The sequence below is a fragment of the Microplitis mediator genome, chromosome 11 (assembly GCF_029852145.1).
Source record: "Microplitis mediator isolate UGA2020A chromosome 11, iyMicMedi2.1, whole genome shotgun sequence".
Classification (NCBI taxonomy): Eukaryota; Metazoa; Arthropoda; class Insecta; order Hymenoptera; family Braconidae; genus Microplitis; species Microplitis mediator.
Window position 1 is genome coordinate 3,917,209 of NC_079979.1, and position 22,453 is coordinate 3,939,661.

The window sequence follows — 22,453 nt, forward strand, 5'->3', positions numbered from 1 at the left end:
TATTAGCTTGTGACTTAATCCAGAGAATAGTTAAAATTAAACAAAAACATTTGAATGAAATTCATAGACAATTGTCGTCGGGAAGTTTGTATATTTTCCCGCGTGTGGGATTTTAGTGTATTAATTCGACAACGAATTGCAAATAAAAGCAACAACGTAGTCAGCAAGATCGTGTCTCTCACGCTTAGATATGACGACAAGAAGAAAAGAAGAGTGAGGTATGCAGAGACACTGGAAGAGAAAGAGAAAGAATGAGGGAATGGAAATTCTCTGAGCTAATTATTGTTTTAAGGATTACCGTTTATGTGTTTATTATGCGACTGTTTCCTCTCTCCCAGTTTCTATCTCCTCCCGGTTTTCTTGCTTCAACGTATAATATTTGTTACTCTGATGCTTAAATTCAGCTGGCTGTGTGGCCAGAGAGTTCCAAATCCACCTCAAGCCGGCCTAAGGTTATGAATAATTCCTTGCTCACTTACTCGCTTTTCATATCATATAAATACTGTCAACTATTTATGATTAAAAAAAAATTAATTAAAAAAAAATGTTTTCTTCAATTTTTTCTAATTAAATTTTAATTTTATTTATTTTTATAGACAATTATCTACACTTCAAACAGAAATTAAGAGATATAAAAAAAAATTGTAAATTTTTTAGCGATTTTCAACATGCTGTGACTCAGAGGAAAATAGTCGCACAGCAGAAGAAAAAAAGCAAATCGTAGCTTCAAGTTTCTAGTTTTTAGATCTGACCTTTAAAATTTTTTATCATGCACGGTTCCAGAGTAATCCTAAGAAAACCACCGCAAAAAAAAATTTTCCGAATTTTAGCTCGTCTTAAAAAATGTCTATGGGCTTCAATAAACTTTTTTTTAATAATCTAACCTTCTGACTCTTTTAGGCAATTTTATGTCCTTTAATATGTCGCCCTCAAAAAGTCTTTACGATGATTTGGCGCGGAATTATCATTGATCAACCCATGCAGGAGCTGCCAGAGTTGAACGACGGGGCCTTACTCGGCCCAGCACTGGGGAACCTAGCTTTGGCACACCTATATTGGCCCATGCTTAGCTCAAGATTGGGTACTCAGTCCTGGCCGTTACAATGATTACCCGGGCTTGGACCAAGACTGGATTCCCCTGTCTTGGCTATCCAATGGCAAGCCAGGCTTGGGCCAAGGTAGGATTACCCAAGTTTGGCTATACCTATGGTTTAATAAGTAGATCATATAAATGTATCAGTTCAACATTAGTAGGTTCGTCCAGTAGCTACCGTTTGGACCTAACAATCAGAAGAACGGCAGTTAACGTCCAGAGCCCAGCAGAATTTTCACTGAGTTTTTCCACATCATTTACCCCCTTAAATAGTTTAAACGTTAATGATCATGAACTCTACGAGGTCCTGGGCCAGGACTGGCAACGAAGTATGGGCCAGGTCTGGCACCAAGCATGGGCCAGGTCTAGCAACCAGGACTCGCCCTGTGTTATCATTCCAGACTTCTTCTAAGGCTGGGCCAAGGCCGGCTTACAAGCTTGGCCCAAAGTTCTATATACTTGGGCCAAGTCTGGGCCCGTCGCACTTTCCTCCCTGGTAAAGCAAAAAAGTCTATTTTGGCTTTGACAATCAATAACTCAGGACATATTGGTCGTACAAGGAATGGAAGTAGGGTTTTGAAAATTTTAAAACATCCTCTATAAGACACATTAAGGAACATTTGGAAATCTTGGTATAACTTCGGATATAACGTATAAACAAAGGAAACCGTCGGTTTTTTTAACCTTAAAGTGTCCTGAAAAAACCCTGAAAATTTCAAAGCGCTGCGATTTTTCTTTCTTAGTGTTCCGAAGCTTCAAATTTATCGTTTTTGCCTAAAATCGCATAATGAGCGATTATTCGGTTTTCAATCATTTCTTCAATGTCAAAAAGTTTTTTTTAGTGACAAGCTTTATTTCTTTAATCAAAAATTAATTTTAAATTTTTGCATTAATTTCATGGGGTTTTCTTTCATATGAGACGTTTGTACACAAAGCGTGGAACTGCGATAACATATTTATCACTTTTTTCGCGGTTTACTCGACATTTAATTAAATAGTCGACAAATAAAATTCGTTCGGGATCATGTATTTTTTTTATTTAGAGTTTTTACCCATCCAAGATAATTTATCTATGAAATTTAATAACATTTCATTTATTTACCCTACTATCACATAGGTTGCGCATTTAAAAGTGTAAGCTATTGTCCAACATGCTTTTTTAACCGCGCCTCCGTGTCAGTTCCCAATTATTCGTAAATTTCCAAATGATATTGAAAAGCCAAATTATTAGTGGATTTTCAAATTATTTAAAAAATCTGAGTGTTCTTCAATTATTGTGACAATTTTTTTATAATTTATCATAAGTAAGATAAAAATTTAATGTCCGAAGTTTGAACCTAATTTCGAATTTAATCGAATAATGCAAAAGTTTTAAAATAATTCGGAAACTTCCGAATAATTTGATTTTTTTTTAATTCTAATTATTCGATTCAAATTTCGGATTAAATGTTTCTTGTTCGATCGGATTCAAACATCTCGAGTATTTAACTCATTTTTATCGGCCTTAAAAAATATTTTGGACACAGAAAAAATTATAGTTGAGAGATTTTTATTTAAAAAAAAATTTTTTAGTTTATTTACGGGAAAAAATGATTAAGGAATTAGTTTATAATTACCTTTATTCGAGAGGTTCGTCAACATAAAGTTTTTATTGCTTCTTGTCTATTTTTTCAGGCCCAATAAATTATTAATCACTTAATAACAACCTGTTTTTCTAAGGTCTCAAATTTTAAGTAACGCGAAATTTGATCGTCTAATAATAATTAAAGACAATTAGGTAATAACGATTACAGGAAAAAGTGTGTAAGTCCTAAAGAGACCTGTGAGAATAGATTAGATATGATAATGGCTTAAGTGTCGCATGTGTTGTTGATGAGATAATTAGTATTCACACCAGTACGTTTTGGTAACTTGGAACTTTTGTTTAAAAGCCTCCGATCTCTTCAGACGTTATGCCGTTCGCTAATTTTATAACCGTCTAAATGACGTAATAACATATTATTACTTTGTAATTTAATTTCTTCTTTACGCCTGGTATTATTTAAAGAAAACAAAAAAATTATATTTTTATTTCTAATTGCTCAAACTTAAAAAAATAATATTTATATGAATGAGTAGATATAAACACATTTAAAGTATAAATGCAGAGTCGCGGTATGAAGATTTTATAGGATTAACCAAATGGCGGCAATAATGGCGATTATTAGGATTATGATATCAGAGGCGTGAAGTAGCTTCACTTGGTATGATGATGCCACTTACCAGTCGAGCTGAATATAACTACTGCATCGCTGGCAAGCATAGAACACTATCCAACCGAAATCCTTACTTCAGGACAGTGGATTATAGTCATTACGTTATTCTCCGCCTGACTCTTTACACTTTTCTTGTACTCCCATTAAAAAATTTAACAAAAATAAGTCGTAAAATATTAGTTGATACAATTCAACTACACTGAGAGAAAAAAAATCTATCTTTTCAAGAAAAAATCCTTGATTTAAGTATTTTAGTTACTTAAATAGTTCCAAGCAATTATTTTCTTCAATCAAGTAAAAAAATCATTTTATTTAAGTATTTAATTTACTTGCTTAACACAAAAAAAAAGTCTGTCTATCGATTGACCCTGTGGACCAGCACTAAAACTTCCCGCTATTTTCGGGCTCTTTGAGCTCGAAAATATTTTTGTATGCCGTTGTTTTCGAAAAAAACGTTTTTTACCATTTTTTTCTCTAACAATATCTCTCGAACGAATTGACCAATTGAGACGGTTAAGGTGGCAACCGACGCGTCCCATACGAAAAAAATATATGGGGCATTCCACGCCAAATCGACCACTTTTGACTAGGGTTTCACACGAGACGAAACGAGGCGAGAATTTCAAACTCTCGTCTCGATCTCGTGAATTGAAAAAAATCAGACACTCGTCTCGATCTCGGTCTCGTCTCGTTACAGCCTGTCTCGTATCGTCTCGTCAAATCTCGTTAATTGCTGTTATGTGCGGAAAAAAATAAAAAATGTCAAATTACAATATAATGTCACGTTTATAAAATGATTCATTTGGAGAGGAGAGGGTGGGGCAAGAAGGCCCCCCTGAAAATTTGATCAAAAAAAATTTTTTTTTTCTTCTTATTACTGTAACTCGATATATGTGCGCATTTTTAGCCCTACACATGTAACCTGGGGCAAAATGAACCAGCCGAAAATTCTGAAAAAATGATTTTTTCATATTTTTATCACCAAGTTATAAAAAATGTAATATACTTATCCATTTCTATGCTGATTCTATATACCTGGGGTGAATTTGGCCACTGAAGATATTCGAAAATAATAATCTCGGTCTCTTATTGGGATTTTCACTGCTAGCATCTACACTCAACGACATTTTTGCTTGAACTAAATTTGAAAATATTTTAAAGCTAATATTTGTGTAGTTGGTTGAAAAAAAAAAAAAAAAAAATTACTCTCACGAAAAGACTTATAGGTAGTAACAGCAAAAAAAAAAGACAAAATGTGGCGATATTTTCCAAAGGGTTTTCTGAGGACGATTGGAAGACAAGAGTGATGTGTAGAAAAAAAAGTAAGAAAAAATTTTTCTATGGTATGTCAATTTTTTTTTAAATTGACATGTTTTCATCACGTACTTTTTTGATTTTGAATGAATTCGAATAAATAATTATTTTCAACCTTAGAAAAATGTTAAGCCTACATCATATGATTTTTCTTTTCCGTATTATTCGAATTTATATAATTTATATATTAATATATATGTATACGTATTAGAATGGCAAAAAAAACCAACTATTTTTTTTTTTTTTTTTAAGTATCGTATATAAGATTTTGTTGTTTATCACATTTTAAGAACCATTTCCAAAAAATCAATCAGCCTGATAAAAAATTTTCAAGAAGTCGCTCGCGAAATTAGAAAATTCGAAAAATGATCAATATTGGGATATTTCTCTAAGATTTTTTTTCTTGTAGCATCGATAGTTTCTATCCTCAAAACCAATACTATACTAGAAGTTTCAGCTCGAAAAATAAATTTTTGAATGTTGCTTATGAATTTCGAATGTTGATTCATAATATGTAACTACTCCATTGGATTAATTTTTTGAGTTTTTTATAATTCAATTATTATCATTGCACCGAAATACAACGTCCTGTATTAAAAAAAAAGAAATATGTAAATAATATATACTTTCTTTCATATCTCGAGTTTTATTTTTGTTTATCACGATACCAACGTGTAATAATAAAAATAATGAAAAAATAGAGGAGCTTTGATATTCGTATTTAAAAGTCGCTTACAAACATAAACTATTGCTGTCACAAGAAAGAAAATTACAAAAAAATAAAAATCTGTATTTTGAAATTTCCGAAATTCGTGGGCGACTTTTAAAAATTTTTTATCAAGCTAATTTTTTGAGAGGATTCTTAAAATGTGTTAAGTCAAGAAATTCTTATTCGAGACTAGAAAAAAAAAAAAAAAAAAAAAAAAAAAATAGTCCGTTTTTCGCCACCCTATATATTCAAAAATTCTTTACTTCAAAAATCGATGTGAAAAAATAGGTAAGAGAACATTGTATTGCGGTTCATTTTCACTTGAGATTTTATTTTTTCAAGTAAGTTAAATACTGAAAACGCAAAATTATAGCCTTGGATATTTTACAGATGGTCACCATATTTTACGTTTCATAAGTGTATAGTTACCTACAAACATTTTTTTTTGTTTAAGAAAAAAATTAACCGTTGATATTTCTTGTCTATTTATTTCCCGGCTGAAAAAATTTCGACGAGACAAAAAACGAGACTCTCGGGTCTCGCAGTATGTGGTCTCGGTATCGTCAAAATAATTTTGGAAGTGTATCGTCTCGGTCTCGTCTCGTAAAATCGAGACGAGACGAGACGAGACGAGAAAAATCTCGATCTCGTGTGAAACCCTACTTTTGACCCCGACCCCTCTAGATTTGCCTGAAAATTTTTTTTCCTTTTCTACCCTATTAAAATCATTTTACAGGAAATTAACAAATTTTTTTACTCAACCCAAAAAAAGTTATGGGTTTTTCAAAAATAAGGCTTTTATTTTTCCAAATAGCTATAACTTCTTCAAAAATTGACTAATTGGGACGTTTTTTTTTTTTTAATTTTTCTCTTCAAATGTATTTTTCAGAAAAAAATACAAAAAAATTAAAAAATATTAAACTCTACAAAATTTTCGGCTTTTTTGAGAAAAACCATAATTTTTTTAAAGTTCGTCATTTTTTATTTCCTCAAAAAAAAGTTCAATTTACTCTGCGATTTTTCCCGCCAATTCCAGAGTGGGCGGACTTTTTCTTCATTTTTTTTTTATCAATTGAAAAAAAAAAATTTGCCCAGTTGGGCTTATTTTACAAAATATCACTCTGGAAATTTTTGAGGATTTATGGACGACTTCAGTGTTTGACAAATTGAAATGAAGAAATTAATTGGAAGTGGTAATCCTCAAAAAAATTTGGATTTTTTTCAAAAAATTGAAAAAAAAAATAGAAGATACATATAAATAATTTTACTGTAATTTTTTTTAAAAACTACACCTGAAATTGAAGAGAAAAACAAAATTGCCATTTGGCTTATTTTTGACCATTTGGTTGATTTCGAAAAATAAATCTAACGCACATCGCTATTTCAAAAGCCTGTAACTTGGTCAAAAATACACCAAATGGCGATTTTATTTTTCATTCTCTTTAATTGCAGGTGTTTAACAAATTAATATTTTTCTTTCTTTTTCAATGCTCAAATTCGGTTATTAATTCAGCATTAATAGTTTTATTGTTTTGCAATGGAGAATTTATAAGATTGATTGATTTTCCGTCTTTGATTTTTAATACTTCGCATAAGCATCCACTTCTACATTCTTTTTTCGAAGATCATTTCCAGAAAATATTTAAGGTTATAAAACAAACGATGAAAAAAAAATTAATAAAATTTATTTTTATTGGAAGAATGGTGGTTGGAAGGTATAGAGAATATAATATTTGGGATCGAGAATAGGATAATATTTGTAACACTTTATTTAACTTTATTTAACAATGAATAACTATTGAAGCAATACAAAATACAATAATAATAACTGAATGAACTTGAATAAATGAATGTATATATTTAAGTAATGTGATCGTCACGAGAACAGGATTGACACTGAAGTTGACTATTGTTACTAGTAGACCTAAAAGTATAGAGAGTACCTGAGGTCATAAACTGGACCCTTTCCAGCCACTCTTTTACGCCTACACTTATATTAGTGTATATATAGATGTATATATATTAGGGTGATTCAAAAAACAAGCAAATTTTTTTTTTTCTTCCAAACAGGTTCAAAAGTTTCGTATAGATAAAAAAAGACTCCTATGAAAATTAGAGCTCTTAATATTAATATTAACATTGTCCGCATTGCACTTTTCTATTTCCCATAAGAATAACATGGAAAAAATTTTTTTTGTGTCTTCTGATTTTTATAAGTAGCTAACGATGCGTCATAGGAATAATTGGCAGGCATGTCTTTGTAGGGAATTGAATGCTCTACAAAAAAAGATTCTTATCATTTTTTGCGGAATCTATTTATTCAAAAGTTATTTGAGGTTGAAGTCGAATTCATATTAAATTTTGAGTTTTTCTTACTTTTCCGGCGAAACTATCAGACCTATTACAAAATATCATGGGACCTTTTTTGTAGACAATTTTATTCCCTAGAAGTTATACCGAATAAAGTTTTTTCGAATTCCGCATTGTTTTCTAGTTATTTTCATTTTAATGTCATGCTCATAAAAAAAATAGTCTTGTAATCGATTTTAAGAGCCCTAATATATATCGCGTTACAGATGCCATAAGGGCATATAACAAGTTATATGCCCTTATGGCACCCCGGAACCATAAGGGCATATAAATTTTTTTTTTTGCATTTCTGCACATTTCGGACGAAAATACATCGATTCCCGAAAAAAATTTTTTTTATATGCCCTTATGGCTCCCGGGACCCACCTCGGATGCCATAAGGGCATATAAAAAAAAATTCTGTTATTTTTTCTAAGTCCAAGAAAATTTTTAGTTAGGCAAAAATTTTTTTTTGCATTTCTGCACATTTCGGACAAAAATACATCAATTCCTGAAAAAAAATTTTTTTGATACGCCCTTATGGCTCCCGGGACTCACCTCGGATGCCATAAGGGCGTATCAAAAAAATTTTTTTTCAGGAATTGATGTATTTTTGTCCGAAATGTGCAGAAATGCAAAAAAAAATTTTTGCCTAACTAAAAATTTTCTTGGACTTAGAAAAAATAACAGAATTTTTTTTATATGCCCTTCTGGCATCCGAAGTGGGTCACGGAAGCCATAAGGGCATATAAAATTTTTTTTTAGCATTTCTCCACATTTCGGACAAAACTACGTCGATTCCCGAAAAAAAAATTTTTATATGCCCTTATGGCTTTTCACCAGGACCTTTTGCCGGTATATGCCCTTATGGCATCTGTAACGCGATATATATGTAGATGTATTGGTGTCGTTGCTTTATACCAACAATTTTTATTTACAGTAATCACAATCTGAATCGTCTTTCATCACAACTATCATCATCAGAAGTACGTCGTGTCCGTTGGCATCCAGGATCACCAAATGACTCACATCTACTTATTCTCACTTCGGAAAACTCATTCCAGTAATTAAATAATTTATTTTTTTATCAATTATTTACAAAACTAAAAATATTTATTTATAGATTGTTTGAATGTCCTTTGGGTAATAAACCAAAATTGATAAAAAATTGGAAAGTTGGACCCACCCCAATGCTATCTCCATCAAAAACACTTCCAAATATTGAATCACTTGGTGAGACTGCAGTTGATTTTGATTTTTCAACTCCGACAATTCCGTCTAATAATTATAATAAATACGGAAAGTTTGGAAATTTTACAAAAGAAACCCCACATTGGAGTGACATTGAATGGCCAATATTAGTATTACGTGGCGATGGAAATGTATTTTTGATTTACGGAAACATCTTATCAAACTCGTAAGTATCTTTTTGTTCTGTTCTTATCCCGGGTCACAAAATTAGATCTGTTTTAAAATAAATGATAAATTCGAATATTTTTTCTTTAATTCAAAATTATAAATCGTATTTATTTTATATAAGAATTTAATCTGTTTTTCCCCGTACTATTCCTTATCCAGGCTAATATCAGACTTATTTTCGTATGATATTTAGTCTGTTTTAAATCGCGTTTAAATTAAAAACAGACTTTTTTAACTTCCCGCTAAGAAAATTGTAAATTTTCAAAAATTCGGGAAGTTATTGGTTTCGGTCCGATTTTCGAAAATCGAATTTTCATCAGATGTCGCCGTTTTGAGGTCCTAGGAAACTATTCTGACTAATTTCACGATGATGTCCGAGTGTATGTATGTATGCATGTACGTACGTACGTACGTATGTAAATACCTGTATTTTTTGAACGGATGAACCGATTTTGAACTTTAAGGTGTCATTCGACGCGGCTTGTCAATATCTTGAAGCTGTAAGAAAATTGAGCTTGATCGGTAGGGCTCGTTCAGAGATATTCCAAAAATAAAATTTTTTCAAAAGTGTTTTTTTTGGATAACTTTTAATGGGCTCAATGGATGGATTCCAAAATGGACTGGGCTCTAGAGCTTTATAAGCCGCGTCGAATGCCACCCCAACCATCAAAATCGGTTCATTCGTTCAAGAGAAACCGTTGTCGAAAGAATTAAAAAAAAAATTTTTTTTTATTTTTTCTGAAATATCTCAAAAACGACTCGATCAATCGAATTCAAAATTTGATCAGCTTTAGAACTTGATAAAACGCGTCGATTGCCACCTCAACCGTCTCAATCGGTTTATTCGTTTGAGAGATATCGTTGGAGAAAAAATGGTGAAAAACTTTTCTTTTCGAAAACAACAGCATACAAACGTATTTTCGAGCTCGAAGAGCTTGAAAATGTATTCACACTAATGTTTTCGAGGTTTTTGAGCTCAAAAACAGCGGGAAGTTTTGGAGCTGGCCCGCGGGGTCAACTGACAGACCAATTTTTATTATAATTATTGGTCTGTGTTCAATTATTTTTAAGGACAAAAACAGACTTTATTTTCTATAATATTTAGTCTGTGTTCAATTGTTTTTAAGGACAAATACAGGACTTTTTATAAATATAAATAATAATAATAATAATAATTTAGATTTATTAATTTATTTTAATTTTCTTGGTATTTAAAACATGCTAATGCGCTTCCATAATAAGATGTCACAGAGAGAAAATGTTGGCTCGAAACCTACCAATTTTTACAATGCTGTCGACTAAACTTGAAACAGGGAGTAAAGCATCCAAAAAATTATCGTGCTCTTACAAAAAATGATTATACTGTATCACATTACTTATTACGCGCGAGAAACTTATCGATGAGCTTCAATATCAATTACTTCCATACATTATAATAATTTTGATGCAGCATAATAATTTTTTATAAGAGTATAGTAATTTTTTGGATACTTTACTTTCTGTTTCAAGTTTGGTCGACAGTATAATAAAAATTGGTAGATTTCGAGCCAACATTTTTCTCCGTAGCACAAGAATTTTGATGTTTTCTTATGCCAAAATATTTTCAATTTTATCCAGTAAATAAGAGAAAATTCTTGACATTTTAAGAGTTGTTTTATCACTTTTATTCAATGATATAAATATTCAATGAAGACAACTAAAAAATTAAGCTGTCAAATTTTCATTAACTGCCGACATTTTTAAACAAAAGATAGTAAATAAATAGTAAATAAAACATAATCAATTCTGCAACTTAATATTTTTTCATAAATATTGCCCATGAATAAAAATTTTATAAGTCCATGATTTAATCTAGTTTTGTCCTTGTAAATTTTCAGAACTAAAATTTTTTGAAGTTCACGAATTAATCTAATTCAGTCTGCTTGTAACGCATTTGTTTTTTAAAGTAGCAGGTCGAAAACAGCTTAAAATTTTCATAAAAGATCAAAATTAGATCAAATAGTCCAATCAGACTGAAATCAGGTCAAATTTTTCAGTCCGGGTAGATCAAAAACAGATTAAAATTTTTATCGAAGTTCAATAACAGAACAAGTAGTCCAAATACAGTCCAGTTAGACTAAAATCAGATCAAATTTTTCGACCCGGGTAATATTTTGTCGTTTTCAAGAAATATATCGCATCTCAGATGCCATAATATCTTATAGTTACATCCCTCATGGCATCCAAGAACCATAAGGGTGCACAAAAAAAAATTTTAATTGAATCAACGATTTTTGTTTGTTTATTTAAAATCAAAAAAATATTTAAAAATATAAATATCACGAAAGTCAAATTACACAAAGCACACATTTGACACTTGTGGTATCGATAGTACTACTTTAAACGTACATTAATTATTTCATAGTAAAATATCACAGGAGCACAATACTAATGTTAATTATTCGTTAACAGAAATCAAAAACCATTGGTGCAAGGCTCATTATCAATTTATCCCGCGTCATTCGACAATTACGGAGTCGATTCATGCTCAATAGTCTGTCTACCAACAAGTCCACCTCTGATAGCTATTGCCACGTCTACAGGTCTTATTCACCACGCAATTTTATTGCGTGATAATTCCAGTACCGCTAACATTGACAATCAAATTAAAAATATTTCATCAACTGAGGATTCAACTTTAAATCAGCAAGATGACGATTCACAAAAACAATTTGATAGAAAAAAAACTTGGTCCGAGTATGGATCTAATTACAGTCTTCACACTCCCGATGATGGTTTGTTTGTTTTCGAAACAATTGAAATGCAGTTGGGATTACTCTTTAGTGACAATGACAAAAAATACAATTGTTTTATTAATTTACACCGTGATCGTGGTAATAAGGGCCGTTATTTTTGCACGCATAATGCTGGAGTGCACATGATTACATTGCCTGTGGTATCGCAATTGATGGATTATTTAAATTGCTCTGAAGGCAAGTATATTTTTATTTCTTTTTGTGGATAATTTTCACGGAGTTGAATCTTAGTCGTTTGCCTTTTAAAAAAAAATCCTTAAAGAAACCCAGCTTAGATTCCTACATGTCGTCCCGCATGGAAAAGCTATATATTGTTAAAAGTATATAAAAAAATATATGGTGAATATGTGATAAATATATAGCGGCAAAAATATCTATATTGAAAAATATATGTTTTTTACATATATTGGATTATATATTTATCATAATATATTTACTTGTATATAATGTTTTGTATTTTTCTATATATATTATCTCATATAATGCTCAATATATTCTTATCATATATGGACAGTATATATATAATTTATAAGTATAATATAATAAACTTGATATATATATCCATATATTTTGACTCATATAATTAGTGGTATATGGTCTCTATGTAATTGATTATATATGAAAGAATTTATATGATTAAATATATGGTTCGCGGTATATTGGAATGATATTTTTCCAGTATATTAAAACTTATATTTTTCGCAATATATTGAAAATTTTATTTTTTCAATATACTTTTTCAATTTTTACACAATTCCACAAAAAAAAAGTCAAATTTATTATTTTTTCTCCTTCTTTTCATTGATCTTATTATTACTGGCAATAACCTAAGAAAAGTAAAAAAAGTGCCATATATTTTACGATATATTGGAAACCATATATTTTGCAATATATTGGAAAACATATATAAAAAATATAAAAAATACTATATATTAATTAATATACTACTTTCAATATAATATATCAATATAAAAAAGATATATTAAAATATATATATGTTAAACATACATAAAAAGTCATATATTGATAAATATATTGATAATATATTCTAGCAATATATTTTTTTTCAATATATTATCATATATTAATACGGCAAAAATATAAATATTATTTTATATATTGTACAATATATCACATTATAATATTCATATATTCTATCATATATGTTTTCACATATAAAGTTTTTTCATGCGGGGTTTACCGATGGATTTTCATATGGTTGCCTATAGGAATCCAGCATAGATTCCTGCCGTACTATGAACGGTGTGGCTCAGTGGAAATGGATAAATTGAATGAAATTCAGCATAAGCCTACACAGAAAAAAAGGATTTCGTGGCGCAAAAAATTTTTTCTTGTTCCAATAAATTTTTTGTATTATAAATAGAAAACAAAAATTTTCTTAACGTGAGAAAAAATTATTGAGCCAAGAAAAATTTTTGTCTTCAATTCATAATACAAAATATTTCTTGCGCCAAAAAATCCTTTTTCTCTGTGTCGATAGCTCAGCTAGTAGAACACTCGGCGCTTAACCGACACGGTCTGGATTCGATTCCCAGTTCGAGTTATCCAATTATCTTCCGCAATTTATTTATAAACTATTTGTTGAGAAGGCCCCTTATCCTTCCTAAGCCCCTCCTATCCTGTCTCTCCTTCCTTAGGGTACTTGAACACTTTGGAAAGCTAAAAAATACAACATTTTCAATTAGGATATTGCACACCTAGGGCAGAAAAGGAAGAAATGTCTCAGATCACATGTAATTATTGGCCGTGGTAAAGCCGAGGTCAACAAACGTGTGAACAAAACGGCGTCTTCAAAAGAAAGGTCCCTTACGTGACAATTTACCACAATTTGCCGAAAATAAAAAATGGCGGTTCTTCGAAAATAAGGTTGAAAAAGAAACCCCGTTTGTCACTATTCTCTGCTAAAAAAAAATGTTATAATTAATTATTTCTCGGCATGGTGTGGTAAATTGTCATACAAAACATCTAAATGAACAAAACAAGACCAAAAACATTGAAATCGGTCGAGTAGTTTCGGAGATTAACTATCCGCCATTTGAAAAAAAAGTAGTTTCGAGAAAAACGCGTTTAAAGTTATTACTCACTTTCACTAATTTCTTTATGTTAGAATTCGAATTTAAAAAAAAAAAAACATTTTTGGGGATGATTTTTAAAAATGAAAGGATTGAGAAAATGCAAAAAAAACCATTTTTTTTAATTTATAAAGTGGTCAAGTATCTTACTACAAGAATTTCGAAACGTTCTACGTATATATTCCCGTATATATATATATACTAGACTGGGCCAAAATAATTGACTATTTTTTTTTTTCATAGCTATATCGAAAATAGTATTCAGAATGACAAAAAAAAAATTTCATGAAAGTTTGAGCCCTTAAAATTAATTTTAAGAGGTCTATCATCGCAATTTTTAATTTTAATTCATAATTTGATGTTTTACGTCAGAACTGCTAAAACATTCGAGTAAAAAAAATTCATTTCCAATTATTCTTATGTAAAATTAAATTCCCTACAAAAAAGGTCTGATTAAAAATTTTCGTCAGACAAGCCGTTTCCGATTAATTAAGCTTAACAAATTGATATATTTTTTCGATTTAACATTTTTACTTTTGAATTTTGTAACTGACAAATCAATAAATATCTAATAAAGACCATGACAGATTTTCGAAAGAAATTTAAGGCTCTACAAAAAAGGCCTCTTAACATATTTTGCTAAATTCACTCCTTCGAAAGTTATTTACGTTATTGAAATCGTTTTGACTCAAATTCAACCTTGAATAACTTTCGAAGGAGTGAATTTAGCAAAAAATGTTAAGAGGCCTTTTTTGTAGAGCATTAAATTTCCTTTAAGAATCTGTCATGATCTTTTTTAGATATTTCTTGATTTGTCAGTTACAAAATTCAAAAGTAAAAATGTTAAATCGAAAAAATATATCAATTTATTAAGCTCAATTAATCGGAAACGGCTTGTCTGACGAAAATTTTCAATCAGACCTTTTTTGTAGGGAATTTAATTTTACATAAGAATAATTGGAAATGAATTTTTTTTACTCGAATGTTTTAGCAGTTCTGACGTAAAACATCAAATTATGAATTAAAATTAAAAATTGCGATGATAGACCTCTTAAAATTAATTTTAAGGGCTCAAACTTTCATGAAATTTTTTTTTTGTCATTCTGAATACTATTTTCGATATAGCTATGAAAAAAAAAAAATAGTCAATTTTTTTGGCCCAGTCTAATATATACACTGTAAAAAATTCGCGGAGTGAATGCGGATTAAATCCGGAGTGAATGCGGAGTGAATGAATTTTTGATTATTCACTCCCCTCGGAGTGAATTTCACTCCGAAGCGGAGTTTTGTAAATATTATTGATAAAAAATAACTCCACTCAATAAAATCGAAGTAAAAACTCGCGAATTACATAATTGATCAGCTGATACGTACACACATACGCACACACATATTTAGACACACACGCGCACTCGCACACACACGCACGCACACATTTGCACACACACACATTTGTACACACATGCACACATTTGCACACACACGCACACACGCACACATTTGCACACACACACACACACACACACACGCACACACATTTGCACACATGCACACATTTGCATACACGCGGACACACACGCAGATATTTGCACACATCCGAACACACACAAGCACACATTCGCACACACGCACACAAACACCTGCACACACCCAAACACACATGCACGCAAACACACACTCGCACACACACACACATTGTTTAGCAGTTTAATATAAATTCATTTAACCGTTCAGCACCCGCGTTAGAGCAACGTAAAACATTACCCGCGTGATGAGAGAAAGTCTCACGCTTCGGCGCACCGTAAATTTTAAGTTAAATAAAACAAAAATATTATGCACTTTCCTAGTTATGACGTATTTATAATTTATTTGAATATTTCGCTTATTTTTATTTTTAAATTTTCTATAATGTACTTGTTTTTTAACTTTTTAATTTTGTAAGTAATGACAGATGTAACGGCTGAAAAAAATGGCGGTGATTGCCGAAAAGATTCGGAACTGTCCGAACTGAGCCGAACCGTATTAATTTTTACGCCTTACTTTACTCGCGTGATGAGAAAAAGTCTCATGGCTTTTTCAAATAAATCTTTTAAAAATATTTTTTATGTTCGAAATAATTTTCAAATTTCAAAATCATAAAAAGCATGAAATTTTATTAAGATAAAAAAAATTTCACTAGGTCATTCCATTTGAAATTACTTTGAAAAAAATATTCGAAGTCAAGTGTGAGAAAAAAACTCATAGCGCGGGTGCTGAAGGGTTAAGTATTAAAACTCCGGACCGGGGTGAATTGGGAGTGAAATAAAATCCGTGTCACTCCGCAATCACTCCGCTAAAAAAAACTCTCAATTCACTCCGCATGCGGAGTGATTTTTTTTTAAAACTCCGGAACTTCGAGTGGCGGAGTGAATTCGGATTTAATTTCACTCCGAATCCACTCCGGATTCACTCCAGATTTTTTACAGAGTATATACATATAGGGGAAAGGGGGGCAAAAGGGGATAGGGTAGGCAAAACGGGGTACCCCCAAAATTTGATAAAAAAAAATTTTATATTTTAAATGGTTTTTAAACATTCCAAAATCACTTCTGTAAATATAATTAAGCGTTACTTTGAATTTTTTTTGGTAAACTTTTTCAAAAATCAATTGTCAGTTAAAAAATATTAATGACGTTTGTTTTATGATAAAAACTATTAAAAATTTTTTTTCTTATTTTGTATCCAATAAATATGTAAAATATAATTTTTCTTCATGTAAATTACTTTTAAAAAAATTCAACTTAATCAAATTCGTTTAAAATCCAGAAATTTTTTTTTTTTACCTTTCTTAGGGGGTACCCTACTTTGCCCGCAGAAATGAAAAATTTTTTTTTTCAACCGTAGCTGAAAATTTCTTCTATTTACTTTGAATATCATTAAAAAAAAAAGATTTAGCGTATTTGAGTCCTCGAAAACTTGGTATTTCCTTAAGTACCCCTTTTTGCCCTTCCTTCCCCTATATATATATATATATATATATATATATATATATATATATATATATATATATATTAGACTGGGCCAAAAAAATTGACTATTTTTTTTTTTCATAGCTATATCGAAAATAGTATTCAGAATGACAAAAAAAAAATTTCATGAAAGTTTGAGCCCTTAAAATTAATTTTAAGAGGTCTATCATCGCAATTTTTAATTTTAATTCATAATTTGATGTTTTACGTCAGAACTGCTAAAACATTCGAGTAAAAAAAATTCATTTCCAATTATTCTTATGTAAAATTAAATTCCCTACAAAAAAGGTCTGATTGAAAATTTTCGTCAGACAAGCCGTTTCCGATTAATTGAGCTTAATAAATTGATATATTTTTTCGATTTAACATTTTTACTTTTGAATTTTGTAACTGACAAATCAAGAAATATCTAAAAAAGATCATGACAGATTCTTAAAGGAAATTTAATGCTCTACAAAAAAGGCCTCTTAACATTTTTTGCTAAATTCACTCCTTCGAAAGTTATTCAAGGTTGAATTTGAGTCAAAACGATTTCAATAACGTAAATAACTTTCGAAGGAGTGAATTTAGCAAAATATGTTAAGAGGCCTTTTTTGTAGAGCCTTAAATTTCTTTCGAAAATCTGTCATGGTCTTTATTAGATATTTATTGATTTGTCAGTTACAAAATTCAAAAGTAAAAATGTTAAATCGAAAAAATATATCAATTTGTTAAGCTTAATTAATCGGAAACGGCTTGTCTGACGAAAATTTTTAATCAGACCTTTTTTGTAGGGAATTTAATTTTACATAAGAATAATTGGAAATGAATTTTTTTTACTCGAATGTTTTAGCAGTTCTGACGTAAAACATCAAATTATGAATTAAAATTAAAAATTGCGATGATAGACCTCTTAAAATTAATTTTAAGGGCTCAAACTTTCATGAAATTTTTTTTTTGTCATTCTGAATAATATTTTCGATATAGCTATGAAAAAAAAAAATAGTCAATTATTTTGGCCCAGTCTAGTATATATATATATATGTGTGTGTGTGTGTGTGTGAATACACACTTTTCTGCTTTACATCATCATTTAATATAATTTTTTCTCAGTACCCCACATAAAAAAATATATATCTGAAAATACATGCCAGCAAAATAGCATACATACGACAATACTAAAGATATTATAAGCCGCACATGTACTATTTTACCGCAATATATTTTTTTTCGTGCGGGATGGATTCCTATACAATTTTACATGGGTTTTTTTTATTGGCTTATCAATTTTGTAAATTCATTACATATATTTTTATTTGTTTTCATTAATTCATTACAGAAAATATCGATTTATATTTACCGTCGTCAATTAAACCATCAACATCGCAGTATTTGATCTGCACACGTACGAAACATACGGAAGCTGATGAAGCAACACCAGTATTAGGATTTGGATTGCTACAACAACCAACCCCGATTGTTATCGCTCTACTGTATTCTGGAATTGTCGTTAATTTTTCTGTCATAGATTTTGACTGCCCGTCTGCTGTCGATAGCGATGAACCAGTTATTAATTCAAATAACACGGTGTGTATGAACATTTCAATACGTTTTTGTATTCCGGTAATCAAGTTCTTTTATTTAAATACTCACATACTTTTATTACAATTCAAATAATTTTATCTGAACTTAAATTTTTGAATTTTTGACAAAATTTATACTTTCGAAAAAGTAATCATGTGGGTATTCAAATTAAAGAGCTGAGTGAACTGAACCTGAAAACGATACCGCTTATGAGAAATTTATTAGGAAGTAAAATGTATATAAAATGACAAACAACTTTTAATTTTAGGTAACACGAGAATCTTTTGAGAATCATATTAAAAATCTTTTGAAACATAATTCGACATCACAACCGATCACTAAATTGGGCATGACATCAACTTTAAATGGAAAAGAATGTTTTGAGGTAAATTATTTATGAAGCAATTCAATATATATAAATATATATAGGGTGGCCCAAAGAAACCAACTATTGGGGCCTTATGAGAGATCTAAATAAAATGTAGGCAACGCAACAAATGCAAGCTAATCTTAAAACAAACTCAGACAATAATGAAATATATACATCCAATAGCTTATACATTAGGGTGTTTCAGAAAAAACAATTTTTTTTTTTGGTATTCAAAAATTGAAAGTATAGCTGAAAATAAAAATTTTGGTGCCAATCCGAGCTCTTAATAATAATATTAAGGTTTGCCTCAATCCATTTTTCTATTTTCCATTTAAATAACACGGGAAAAAAAATTTTTTTTTTTTAGAATTTTCCAGCTCATAAACCAATTAACGGATTTTTATGTACACCAAATGGTTTTGTAGGAAATTGAACGCTCTACAAAAAAAGTCTCTTATTATTTTTTGATAAATCCTACTGTTCAAAAGTTATTTAAGTTTCCAGTCAAATTTATAGTAAATTTTGAGATTTTTTTACTTTTCCGGCGAAACCATCAGTCTTATTACAAAATGTCATGAATACTTTTTTGTAGGTAATTTTATTCCTAACAAATTATTACGAATAAAATTTTTCGAAATTCCGCATTGTTTTCAATTTGTTGTCATTTCAATGTCAAGCTCTTAAAATTAATCAGAAATCTATTTTTTTAAGAGCTTGACATTGAAATGGATATAACTTGAAAACAACGTAGAATTTCGAAAAATTTTATTCGTAATAATTTGTAAGGAATAAAATTATCTACAAAAAAGTTCTTATGATATGTTTTGATAAGACTGATAGTTTCACCGGAAAAGTAAAAAAATCTCAAAATTTACTATAAATTTGACTGGAAACTTAAATAACTTTTGAATAGTAGAATTTATCAAAAAATGATAAGAGACATTTTTTGTAGAGCGTTCAATTTCCGATAAAAACAATTGTTGTGCATAAAAATCCGTAAGTTGGTTTATGAGCTGGAAAATTCTAAAAAAAAAATTTTTTTTTTCCGAGTTATTTAAATGGAAAATAGAAAAATGGATTGAGGCAAACCTTAATATCATTATTAAGAGCTTGGAATGATACCAAAATTTTAATTTTTAGTTATACTTTCAATTTTTGGATACCATAAAAAAAAAAATTGTTTTTTTTTTTTTGAAACACTCTATTATACATTACATTAAATAAAGTACAAATCGAAATAAAAATTTTTAATTTATGTAGCATTCTCACTGTAATAGTAAAATGTTATATTTAAACAAAAACCCAGTTAAAAAGATGAAAAAAAACAAATAGTATGGCTGACAAACTCTTTAAAAGTATCTACGTTTAATTTTGCAATAAATGGACGATTCACATTATGCTACGATGTGAACAGAAATTCAGCCATCGGTAAGGTAAATCTTGTTAGGTAAATAACTAAGTAATGGAGCAAGCTACCCTGATAGCCTGAGTTGGTCGTCAAAAAGCTGGTATTCAATAGTTTCCCTGCTTAAAAAAATCCGATAGATTCTTATAGCTGTATGTATAAGGCCCTATATTATTCAACTACACTTATCCAAAAAATTAAAGGAACAAAAAAATTTTATAAATTCTTTAGTGATTTTTGGAAGGCTGTTTCGTGAAAAATGATCGTATCGAAAAAATAAAAAAAGCAAATTGAAGTTTAAAATCTCTAATTCAAAGATTTTCCAGAAAAATAATTTTTTGAGCCGCGATTTTTGCGGAATCATAAGAAATAGGTCGATACAAAATTTTTCTAAATTTTTTGGTTTTGTTTTTTAAATCTACGGGGCCGGGAAAATTTTTTTCGAAAAAACCAATTCATGGTTCGTTTAGGAAAATTATTCATCTAAAATTTGCTTTTTTTGTTTCTCTGTACGACAATTCGCTGCTGAGATATCAGCCTTCAAATGAAAAAGGATTCTTTTGTTTCTGATTATCGATATCTCAGCAAAAATCTTTGAAATCCGATTAGGATCCGATTGAGTTTAATTAGAATGAATCGGTTAAATTATTTAAACTTCATTAAGTCAAAAAAATTTGTAATTTTATTCTATATATAATTAATTATCAGATAATTTAAACAATTGTATGGTTACTGGAAATAAAGAAATTGTTTAAATCCAATTATATCTTAACCCAGGAAACCAGAGTTTCAGCTGAAAAATTTAAATGAAACTTTTGACATCTCGATGACGTACAGTATATATAAAAAATTCAGTTCAACGTTTTAGCTCTTTTATACGTAAAATAACATATAAATTTGACGTAAAATTGAAGCTGCTATTTTACATTAAGTTTACATGTAATTTTACGTCTGAGAGAGAGCAAATAATTGAAATAAAATTTTTTATGTGTACTATCGGTCATCGAGATGTCAAATGTTTCATCTCAATTTTTGAGTGACATGATGATGTTGATCATCTAGAGAGTTCTCATGGAAGTTAATTTTTGATTTCACGTATACGTTAAATATCTGTTTAAATTTAACTGTTGGTTGAGCTCAACTGGCCATTTGGGTAAGCTTGCTCCATTACTGAGTTAGTTACCTAACAAGATTTACCTTACTGACGGTTGAATTACTGTTCGCATTGTCCCTGATAGCCAAATTGGCCGCAACTTGTCGACAACCTACTGCCGTTATCTGTCGCCAAGTTGGCCGCCAAAATTGGTATTTCCAAAGTTGATAGACACTTTCTGAGAAAGTTGGTGGCCAAAAGTTGGCAATCCATAAGTTGACGGAACGTTGCCTTCAATTTTCTTAGAAACCTGTCTTCGAATTGCGACTCTTCACTGGCAATTCTGAGAAAGTTGGCAGTAACCTGTAGCCAAAAGTTGCAAAAGCTAGAGTTGTTGACAACTTGTCGTCAAGATGATCGCAAACTGATGAATACCAACTTTTTGACGAGCAACTCGTGCTGTTGAGGCAAATTGGCAAGCAATTTGGTGGCAATCTATTGCCGCAACCTGTCGCCAAGTTGCCCGCAAAAGTTGGCATTTCCATAAATTGATGGCAACTTTCTGAGAAAGTTGGTGACAAAAGTTGGCATTACGTTATTTGAAAAAAAAGTTGCCTACAATTTTGTTAGACTGTTGTCGACAGGTTGCGACAGTATATTGTTGTCAACTTTCGGGGAAACTTATATAGTCAACAGTTACAAAAGCTGAAAGTTGTCGACAACTTGTCATTAATTTGGTCGCAACTCATGTACACCAACTTTCTGATTAAAAACTCTGGCTATCAGGGAATGTGAATCGTCCATTTATTGCAAAATTAAACTTAGATGGTTGAGAAATCCGATTTACTTCAATAGGATTTAATCGAAAATTTCCGATTGAATCCTATTAGAGTGAATCGAAAATTTCCGAAAAATATATTATTTTCCGATTGAAATCTATTGATTCATATTCAAAATTTTTATCGGAATGAATCGGTTCCAATCGGG

The 22,453-nt window shown here is 30.3% G+C and overlaps 1 protein-coding gene across 1 annotated transcript in view; it reads left to right on the forward strand.

Annotated features, from left to right (window-relative positions):
- Nucleotides 1–22,453, forward strand: part of LOC130677255 (nuclear pore complex protein Nup88) — a 162,289-nt gene that overhangs the window by 137,353 nt on the left and 2,483 nt on the right. Inside the window, exons 3-7 of the mRNA XM_057483940.1 lie at nucleotides 8,661–8,783; nucleotides 8,844–9,137; nucleotides 11,591–12,111; nucleotides 18,354–18,601; nucleotides 18,867–18,983. Of these exons, the coding sequence (XP_057339923.1) occupies nucleotides 8,661–8,783; nucleotides 8,844–9,137; nucleotides 11,591–12,111; nucleotides 18,354–18,601; nucleotides 18,867–18,983 (1,303 nt within the window). The remainder of the gene's footprint in view (nucleotides 1–8,660; nucleotides 8,784–8,843; nucleotides 9,138–11,590; nucleotides 12,112–18,353; nucleotides 18,602–18,866; nucleotides 18,984–22,453) is intronic.